Source organism: Spea bombifrons, chromosome 1 (assembly GCF_027358695.1).
Source record: "Spea bombifrons isolate aSpeBom1 chromosome 1, aSpeBom1.2.pri, whole genome shotgun sequence".
NCBI lineage: Eukaryota > Metazoa > Chordata > Amphibia > Anura > Pelobatidae > Spea > Spea bombifrons.
Window position 1 is genome coordinate 73,426,540 of NC_071087.1, and position 11,585 is coordinate 73,438,124.

The 11,585-nt window shown below is 35.2% G+C and overlaps 1 protein-coding gene across 1 annotated transcript; it reads right to left on the reverse strand.

Annotated features, from left to right (window-relative positions):
- Positions 1-1,889: 1,889 nt before the first annotated feature.
- Positions 1,890-6,831, reverse strand: LOC128491314 (uncharacterized). Its single transcript, XM_053463633.1, has 6 exons — positions 5,832-6,831; positions 5,469-5,611; positions 5,011-5,278; positions 4,367-4,545; positions 3,354-3,412; positions 1,890-2,231 (listed from the first exon to the last, which is right to left on the reverse strand). The coding sequence occupies exons 1-6, from the start codon at positions 5,914-5,916 to the stop codon at positions 2,081-2,083; spliced, it is 885 nt and encodes a 294-aa protein (XP_053319608.1). The 5' UTR covers positions 5,917-6,831; the 3' UTR covers positions 1,890-2,080.
- Between the last annotated feature and the right edge of the window lie 4,754 nt (positions 6,832-11,585).

Below are 11,585 nucleotides of genomic sequence, written 5' to 3' on the forward strand. Positions count from 1 at the left end.
TGACCGGGAACTGAAATGTCTCCCCACAGGCAGGAAAGAGGCAAGAGCAGACAGGAACGATCGGCTCCGAGTCAGGTAAGCCAGCCGAGTCACACAAGATGCTGCAGGGTGCCGCGACACTGGCAGCAGTATCTCAAGCCGCACGCCTCTCAATCAGACCCTTCCTTCCCCACAGCGAGTGCGCATCCCCACCTTCTACGACGTGCACGTCATCACGTCATCACGTGATCACGTCATCACGTGTGGAGTACATATTAACAGACAACTTTGAACACATTTAACCTAGAACCAATTTTTGAATGCATACCAATACACCTTTGTTCCAACTGTTTACATACATATAGTAGATTGAATCATTTATGTTGTAAAGGGCCCTAACCTTTTTAGTTTCATATATAATTTTATTGTAAGGCTTTTTTATTCTAGCTATTGAAGATGTTAGCAGTGACTCTTAACAATGTTGTACAGCTACAACTATATGCCATCCAGGATTTGAATTTAGAACATGGAAAACAGAATATTATTATTATTTAAAAATATTCTGCTGTGCGTGTCCCAAGCAGACAAAGAAGGCTTGTGCCCAGGGTGGAATATTGTTGTAGCTGTATAACATTCGTAAGAGCCACTGCTAAAATCTTAAACAGCTAGAATAAAATATCAAACAGTATAGTATAGTCATCAAAAAGAACATTACATCAATCAGACTACATGGGAATATTCCAAGGTTCTAACCCTACATTTTAAACATAAGCCAGGATTTATGAAAAATACAAAAAATAATAGACCATTATTTTACATGATTATAGTTTATTGCATATAACCTTATTTTATTTTACCAACAATAATACATATATACAACGCCTAATGGTAATATTTATTTTGTACATTTTATTTACAAAATTATAGACAGCATTCTATTTAATACATAAGGAATGTAAAAGTCCTGCAATTTGTAGAAAAATCAGTTTTGCAATTCTATTTAAAATAAATGTGTAAGTCTTGATTAAAATGTCTATAATTATGCATAGGCAGCGCATAAGCGTTAATTAACAAATACTAAAGATTTATGTTCTTGAGAAATTGCGATAATGCAATGTGCCTTGAATTCAGATGCATGGCCTCCCTCAGTATCCCAGAGCAAGGTCTGCACAGCCCCAGGCACCCCCATGCACAAAACTTTTAACCACCACTTCCCCTTTCATGGAATGCATGATGTCTGTCACTGAACGCTGAACAGCATATCTCGATGCTCCACTCCAGCTGCCGATTGCGGCCATAGGAGAGTAAGTGGCTGAAGGGACCCATGGGAAAGCTTCCATGGACCCTTAAGGCAAGTTTGGGTCCATGGCAACTGCCCTGCATTAAAAGCACCCTGCTTGAATTGTTTTAACTGTACCAGAAATAAAGAGTAAAAATGTATTATAAACTGAACCTCTTCACCTATACAATACTATATACACTACTTGGATTGTTCTGCTGCCAAAGCTGAGATATTTACACTGTTGGCTTATATGAATAAGCAAAAACTCTTATCTTAGCACAATGCTAAAATGTCTGGATTTAATGGCCATTAACCAATATGATATAGTGTGTAGATAGTGTAATATAGTGTATAATGGTAATGCACTACTACATAATCTTTCAATTTTTTCTGTTTGTTCTTCAGTAGGCTGCTAACAAAATCAAAAAGAACCGATAACATAATATTTACAACAAAAAAAGCATGATTACAATTCTTGCATAGTTACAGCTAAGATTTTCTTCAGTACTAAGTACCAAAACATAATGATGATCATGATGACCTCGGCAGCACTAAATATAAAAAATTTACCCTTTTATTTTTTAACATTTCTAGAGCCATTAGGGGAGTATATGTTAAGCATTCCAGTGCTATGACGACTTGTGTTACATATGCAGGTAATTCATATAAAGTGCATTCCTACCTCCATTGCTGCAATAATACCCAACGATTTGCACCTGCATTACACAGACAGTAGTGCTAAGTGAAAAGAGCACATTTATGGAGTTCCATTTGCATTATCATGGCTGTCAAATATAGTATCTGAGATCATTTCTTTTTTTATGTCTGACATTTGCAAGTCTTTACTGCAAACACAGAACGTATGTGTCCATTCCTGCTCCTGAATGTGTGTGTCTCATACTCCTGGGGGATGCATCCATTGCTAGATCCTTCTTCCCATACTAAGCAATGATCCCTGTTTCGAGAATCCCTTAAAAAATAATAATAATAAAAAATAATAATTATATAATATATATATATATATTGTGCTACTGTAATAAAATAGTCCAAGGTGCAATTGATAAGCATATTATAATGCTACATATTTGTAAGTTGATCTTCATCAATGCTTAAACTGCAAAAATACAAAGCACCTCTAAACATAATGTACTTACAAAAGAGGACCAAAATACGAAGTTCCTCCATGCCACTTTACTGACCTTGTTTTGTGCACAGGAGCACAGTCTTGCTCCCTCAAATAGGTGCCACAAATTTGTAAACATAATGATTGTATAAGATGGCATTGTATGATGTAGCATTAACATTCCCTTCGCTAGATGTAAACCCCATCTCCACCAAACTTTACAGTAGGCACTATGCATTCCAGTAGCTAACACTTTTCTTGCATAAGCCAAACCCAGATTTGTCTATTAGACTTCCAGATAGTAAAGCGTGATTCATCTCTCTCCAGACAACCACTGATCCAGAGTCCAGTGGTGGTGTGCTTTACACCACACCAGCTGACACTTAGCATTGTGCATCGTGATCTTCAGCTTGTCTGCAGCTGCTCAGCCATGGAAACCCATTTCACAGTGCTTGTGCTGATGTTACTTCCAGAGGCAGTTTGGAACTCTGTAGGGAATGATGCTACATAGGACAGGCAATTTTTACACTCTATGTGCTACTCAGCAGCTCTGCTCTGTGAATGTTCATGGTCTGCCACTTTGTGATTGAACTATTGTTACTCCTAAATGCTTTCACTTCATAACAATAGCACTTACAGTGGACTGAACTAGATCTAGCAAGGCGGAAACTTCTTACTGTGCTTGATTTCATACACATTTTAGCAATGGATGTGGCCTAACTCTTAGCCTCAATAATTAAGAGAGGCATCCACATACTTGACCAATCCATTTTGTAACTACATATAAAACGCCAGACCTTATTAAATAATGTGTTCCGTCCATGTTAATTTATTCTGGATTTATGTGTTTGTTTAATTTTTTACTTTTATTGGTATCTGAAAGTACGAAGCTCATCCAAATTTAAGAACGCACAAGCAAAAGAAACTATATCAAAATCAAGACTAGGCAAAGGGAGGGTGGGTCCTTACCTGAGTAGACAATGATTTCCTGGTGAACAGTTTCCTAAACACCTTCCCACATCAATTTCCTGAATAATTTACAAAACAAAGACACAAATCACATTCTCAACTTAATTAAACATTCAGAGGGTGGTTCACATGCAAAACTAGTTTGCATGTGAAATTACTTGGCTCCCCAGCTAACACACTCTCCTCAATACACACAGCTGGCAATATAAAAACTAAAAACAGGCTCTTCTTGGTACAAATAATTAACAATTTGCAATACAATGCTTTGCAAGATCCATGATCTCTGCAATTTAATGTGTAGCTCATTCTCTGGTGCAAAATGTTTTACTTCACAAAAGTATTCTATATATAAAGTACTTGTACTGTTATAGTGTTGTTGTGGTATTTGTGCAAGACAGTGGATTGCTGGGAATAAATAAACAGTTGCACTCCCCTCCTTTCACCTCAGATTACAATATTTTGAGTATAAATTGTTTTACCTGCTGTTCATGATATAGCCACAAAGGGGTCTCGACTAACAGAGACTTTGAGTAGCATGTACAATCTCACTAGGTCATTTGTGGTCTCCTTTTGGGGTCTCTTTTGGTTTATATGTTTGGTTGTACTTTATAGTAAGCTATGAGTGTTTTATTTGTATTTATTTTTCTGTGTCAGGGAACTGTTAGCTCTAGGCTTTCAGGTACTGTAATCAAAAAGTTGCAATTTTAAAATATATTTGTATCCATACTTTGATGAGATCACATAGACCCTAATCAGTTGTTTAATCTGCTTTACTAGTAACTCCAGCAACAACCATAAATGTAATATTATATAAAATAGATTGTCTCAACTGTAATGTGAGCTTCCTGGGTTTTAGAGCAGGTAAATAACAAGATTGGGACATTTTGTGTAAATTTTGCAAATATGTATTTATAAAAATTATTTGTGTTTCAATTAGATTCTGTATCTAAGCATCACACACTGCTTCAGTTGTCATATTAAGATGGTCAAAGTATATGTTTTTCAAGGCCTACCTTAAGTCTTTCTTCTTTTATGCCTTTGAAACTGTATGTTATTTCATAGTAATACTCCAGGTAACTGACTCTGTAACAGCTTTCCTTCATTTCACAGTTTTCAACAGTGTGCACAATTTTAGCACCATTTGGACTTTCAACAACCACTGAGTCAAATTTAGTTGGGGAACAATGGAAACCTAAAATCACAGAAGAAATCATATAACAATATGGAAACACACTCCTGCATATAGGTTATGCTATTATGTACATTATTATGTTATTATGTCATATATTCACGTACATTTTAATCTATTCAACAAAAATACAAATTTATTCATTTATTCACATATAGACCTGGATATTAATCACTAGATAAAATATTGAGTAAATAATTACAAAGCATAAAATTATATAAAAGTCATCAATTATAAAAGTTATCAATGATGCATACGTTATTTAAATGTTAAGTAACTGTCATGTATAAATAGTTTCTTTGCAATTCAGCTAAAGAATTTTAATCGTGTTTATTTTCCATAATATATAATATTCAATGAAGAATATTAATGAAGAAACATATACTACTGTCAACACACATTTAACTGTTTTGATGGTCTAGGGTGTATTTTTAAACAAAAGGAGTGGGTTTTGAAGACAGTGTATACCTGTGGGGTCTTCCGGACTGGAACATTTGCCAACATCCACTGTTGATTCAAAAGGGGTATCTGGAAAAAAGGACTTAAGAAAGGGCATTCGAATACATTCTTCGGGGGTTGGGCTGCACTGACAGTCTTCTATAACGTCTATTTCTTGAATTCCCTGAAATAGCAGCACTCTTTCTATACCAACTTTTGTTGATTGACAGCTGGATGACTTTGGGCATGATGGTTCAGATCCAGATGAAAGTGGGGAATCCGAAATCCTTTCTCTGAGCTGCAAGTAAAAAGTGGTGAACATTGTGAACTGGTTTTCCAAAAAAAAAGCTTTCATAGTGGGTTAACATAGTTGGGTTAACGTTTTTAGCATTTGCACAAAGAGAAAAAGCTGATGAAGGTTTAGATTATGGGACACCAAATGGACCCTTTCCTTTTTAAATCATATCATGTGAGTAATTGTAACTGACCTTCTTGTTTCTAAGAAAATCCAGCATTGAAGAATGTTTTGGAAGACTAGGAACACCAGGATTGTACGAGTTTAATCTTTGCTGACTACCACAATGTGATCTGCATATCCCAACATCCACGCTTACTGGACTTCCAGAGACATCTGTAAAGGTAAAATATTGTTTTAGTTGTAGCTTTATTATATATATAAATGTTTACAAATCATTATTTGACATACAGCATCTTTGTTTCAAAAGTAACAAATATATTCTTGACACATAATCATGGTATACTGAAATGTCTTTAAGCTAATCATAAAAACTATTTCTAACAAGCATATGATATTTCTACAGAATATACTTGCACATAGATTTCTAATTCACCTTGTCCAATGTAAACAAAATTGCTTTGTCTTTTGCAGCAGCCCCTCTCTGCAAATATATTTCTTCTGTCACTGTGCCAGTTCATCGCTCCATCATCTGTTTAAAAAAAAACAAAGCTTGGGTGAGATCTCATTTTATATAATACAGCAAAGTTTAAATGTATTAAGGTTTATCAAAAGGAAAATTAAAATAACTGTCATGCCCACAGTTATGCAGCAAGTATTTTGTCTCCAAATACATAACATTTACAAAGTATGATGCATTTTAATTTAATTTGATATGGATAAATACCACGATACTTACATGCTGTATTGAGAGAAAATAACAAACTACAAAGATGTAGGATGATCAAGAACACATGCTCCATATCTGGTTCCTACTTGTGCTCGCAAGATACTGAATAGGTTCTGGGATTTCTGACTTTATATGCTTTGGATGACAAATCTAACATGTATATTGATAGCAAAGCTACAAGAAGCTAATTTAGATTACGATCTTAATACAACACAAAAGTGGTGTCATAATACCCTTAAACTAATTGAATTTCCCCAAATGGTTCAGGGGCAGTGGTCAAAAAAATACTTCAAAGACTTCTTTTAAATACCAAATTATTCTTCAAGCTGTGATCATCTTTTGAATTTATTTACTTGCTCAGCATGAGCTGTTGGCTTAAACTACTTAGACCACCCAAATTAAGCACTAAGTGACATTCAGTCTCCACTAAGCCTCTTTTTATGAAAAGGAACATAAACATTTAAACGCCTTTCAGCTTTCTCAGTTGTCTTTCATCTGAGGTTAAAAAACTCTCACAACACTTAAGCTTTCAAGTTTAAAATAGTTTTATTTTCCTTTCTATAAACACAGACAACTGGGGAGCTATCATTACTATTACTTTGTTAGTTTGCAGGGAATTAAAAGCTTCTGTGGAAACTCTACAATGTTATTACACAAAATTTCAACCATAGTAGATTTGATAAAGGAGAAAATACTACCACTAGTAAATACATTGCTACTAAAATACTACCAAAAACAATAAATACATTTTATTTAATAAAACGTATTCAATGTCTTAAAAAATCAGCATCTACCCAATATAACTAGAATTCTTGCTTCCCAAATTTTTCCTTGGATATTTTGTCCTATATCTTTACTGAGAAATCTCCTTTCTTTTTCTGCAGATTTGGAAATCAAATATGCATTTTATTTAAGCTGTTGATAACACCTGTTTTTATGCCATGACATTGCATGCATATGAAAAGCAAAATATGTTAGATAGTTTTTGATTTATTTTGCCAAACAAAATTATACTGTAACTCTCTTGTCTACAGTATCTGTATGTAATAATTCAATGAGAAAGTAAAAGTAGTTATTTGGAAGTTTTTGAGAGATTCTCTCTATCTTCTACTACTATATAACGTGGCTACGTTAACTTTACTTAGTCATCACGTAGTTTTTTTTGTGTTGGTTTAACGAACACAAAACAAAAAACAAATCACATAAACAGTGACATATCTTGTTGGAGCACACCCGGTTCTTAATGTTTACCAGATTGTGCTGAAGCATGTAGTTGTGTTGGTCAGTGTTTCCTGTTTCACAACATGAAAGAGAAATATGATCTACGAGTAAGTAGTAGGCAAACCCCTGTGGGACAAATATTTTGCTAGGAAGTTGCCTCTTCTCATTTCCCCCCTTGAATAAATTCCAAAGCAGTGGCCCACCTCTCCTCACACCTCCCATGTTCGATCTTCCAAGTGTTTGTTGGAGCACATACAATTTGCAATAAAGGACCTTATTTCCATAAAATGACACAGCATAACTGTTTTAAAAAGGTGATAACTTTCAGGCACACTAGATTTTGATTCATTAAATTCAGCATTTCCTGTCTAGATAGCCCACTGTTATTCCATTGTAGTTGGTTTTCACTACAATAACAGGCACATCATTTATTTATTTTCTATATTGCATTCATTTATATGACACTTCTTACTACAAACAATTTCATATACTCTACACAGTTTGCAACTAATTTACTTTTGTGATGTGTATGCTATATGTATGATTTAGTAATACTTTTAGATTTGACAGAACATAAATACTATAGTTATGCTTTGTTAGCATGAAATAACTGAAACAAGTAGTTTTTTTTTTTTTTGCATTAGAGTTGGCCACGCTTAAGAACTATATGGTCCACCTAGTCTCCTAGTCTGAATGTTTTTTGTTGTTTTTTTCTTTTTTTCTTGCTTTTAAGCAGACCTTGGTCTTGTTTAAGATTCGGATAGCCAAATGCCTATCCCATGCATGTTTAAATTCCCTTCTTGTGTTTACTTCTACCACTTCTGTTGGGTGGCGGTTCTACTTGTTTTGAGAGGCTGTTTCACCCTCTCAGTTAAGTAAAACGTCCTTACATTATAAGCTTCAGACCCTCCAGTTTCAGAATATGACCTCTTTTCCTAACATTTCCTCCTTTTAAATGAACTGTACTTCCCAGTATTTAAATGTATATGTAACATTCCCTTTCACTCTCTCTCATTTCCTCCAAACTATACATATTGAGATCCCTTAGTCTTTCCTAATAATTTTATCCTGTATTATTTTATAAGCCATTCTCTGAACTCTCTGTAGAATGTCAATATATTTTTGGAGACTGGGCACCTATTCTAAAGAAGGATATCATAGCACTAGAAAGGGTGCAGAGGCGGGCTACAAAATTAATGAAAGGAATGGAGCACTATAGTTATGAAGAAAGGTTAACAAATTTAAATTTGTTTAGTTTAGAAAAACCGCGCCTCAGAGGGGATATGATAGCATTATATAAATATATTTGGGGCCAATACAAACCATTGTGTGGAAATCTGGACTATGCATAGGACACGTAGTCACGCGTTTAGACTGGAAGAAAGAAGATTTAGTCTAAGGCAGAGGAAAGGGTTTTTTATAGTAAGGACAGTAAGGATGTGGAATTCTCTGCCTGCAGAGGTAGTTTTATCGGAGTCTGTACAGACGTTTAAACAGCAACTGGATGGATACTAATAATAATCGGGGATATAATCTTTAATTATGGGGAAACAGCTTATTGATCCAAGGAGAAATCTCACTGCCATTTTGGGGTCAAGAAGGAATTTCTTCCCTGGTTAGTGCAAAATTGGAAAGAGCCAAATTGGGTTTTTTTGCCTTCTTTTGGATCAACAGCAACAAATGAACAGATATAGGAAAGGCTGAACTTAATGGACTCATGTCTTTTTTCAGCCTATATAACTATGTAACTAAACACAAGATTCTAGGTGAGGTCTGACCAGAGATCTGTAAAGTGACATAACCACCTCACTCCTTCTGCTACTAATGCCTATAGTTATACATTATGTTCCTTTTATTAACATAAAAACTTTAACTGTCATTCTTCCAATGTACTTAAATCATTAGCCATTTGGCTTATTCCATCCTTTTTTGATATAGCTGATAAAAAATATCAAAAAGTATGGGTGTCTCTATCAATTTCTGAGGCATTTATTATTTACCTTTTGGTCTTTCCTTGTTGTCCTATCTAGTCCCATTGATTTATCTGTTTTTACCTTGGAGAGTTCAAGTAGAAACAAAGTCCCTTCCTTTAATGTTCCTCTGTAAAGACTTAACAGAAACATTTAGGCACTCTGCTAGATATGCATTCTCATTTATCTTTGTCTTTAGTCTAATTATTCCTTGTTTATATTTTTCCTTTTACTTATATACCTCAAAAATGTTTTATCACTGCTTTCTATTAAATAGGCCAATGTTGTCCCTCTTTCTGCTACTGATGCCTACAGTTATGGATTATCTTCCATTTATTAACATTAAACTTTAGCTACCATTCTTCTAATTTACTTAACTCATTAGCCATTTGGCGTATTCCACTCAGAATACCTATCCTGTTGCAAACCTTTTTAAAAGTCATTTTCGAGACCGTCTGTGATATAACTGATAAAAAAAACATTAAAATGTGTGGGTCCCACTATCGATCTCTGAGGCAGCAATTAATTTACCTTCTGCTATGCTCTAGGCCCAGCCTTGGGCAACACCTCTGCTCTCCTCCTTGGCAACTGGAATTAAAAAGGTGATCTGTACCTTTAAGACAAGGAGCGGTGGGATATGACTTCTAACAGAGGCCATGCTGAGTCGGTACAGCCTCTATAGTGTAAATGGGCCAGTTGGGGAGCTCTATTAATTACTGGCTGTATTCCTATCTAGTTCTACTGATTTATCTGTTTTTACTTTTATCACTGCTTTTTACTAAATATACACAAAATAGGGGACAGCATACTAAACAGCATATTGGGATGATGGGGATGATTGGCTGCAATGCTCAGCACTATCACTACGGGTCAGTACACTTTTTATACACATATATGAGAACTGTTGTAAATCAAAAAATGTTGTTCTTTTCTGTAGCGCTTGATACCATGTTGCAACTACTAAGTTGCAAAAAAGAAGTTGCAAATGTTTAACTATTCACTTGCTGATATATATACAATAAATTTCATAGAAATAAAAAAATGAGTCAGGACATTTGCAGGACTAGATTACTGAATAAGAAAATGGGTAGAATTATTTTTCTGCATGCGGATAACAGGTAAAATATCATAATAACACATGCCAAGTAACATATTTGACCTGTTTCTGATAACATGGATATATTTTTTTCTACATGGGATTATGGATGAAATAACATGGTTACACATGCCAAGGAATATATTTTCCCTATTTCTGATATGAATATGGGTATAATTATTTCTCTATGTGGGGACTGTGGGTGAAATATAATTTTTACACATGCCAAGGAACATATCGTATTTGCTCGATTATAACACGACCCTGATTATAAGTAAACCCCAAAAAATCTGAATATTAATTTAGGAAAAAAAAAAAGCCTGTTAATTCATGTAAACTATTTTTTCATATGTAATAAAAGCTATGATTGAGAAAAATATTTTTTTTGTTTTTATTTCCTTTTATTTGCCAACCTGCCACCCTCCCAGTTATGCACATCTGCCCCCAGTCTTGCCACTCAGCCCCCAGAAATGCGTTATACCTCCTATATGCCACTCTGCCTCCCTGATATGACTTATATCCTCCTATATGCCACCCTGCCTCCAGAAATGCCTTTTAACTTCCTATATGCCACTCTGCCTCCAGAAATGCCTTATACCCCCTATATGCCTTTTAACACCCTATAAAAGGCATATAGGGGGTACAAGGCATTTCTGGAGGCAGACTGGCATATAGGGGGTTAAAAGGCATATCATGGGACAGAGTGGCATAAATGGGGGTTAAAAGGCATATCATAGGGCACTCTGCCTCCACGAAAGCCTTATGCCCCCCATATAACATTCCCCCCTGACTTACCAGTGCTTCTGACGTCCTGAGTCAAAACCAGTGTGGCTTACCTGGAAAGTAAAACAGGAATAAGGAATAAACAATTGGCATTTAAGCATTATAAAAGCGAGGGGTCGGTAGTATCATTTATGGCATACAAAGATGGCAACAAAGCCTGTAAAAAGGAAAAATGGCTAAACTAGAAAATGAGAAACTTTTTGCCAAGGAAAGTAAAACCAATCCCAAGAATTTTTGGAAATGGAAAAAAGTTAAAGGTAGGGAATGTAAGGTAAGGGTCTGTTATTATCTGAAATTGAAAATTTGGTTAGTGAGGACAGAGAGAAAGCCGACATCTTAACCCCTTCGTGACAAAGGCTGATTCTATTTTTTGTACCCTTCGTGACAATG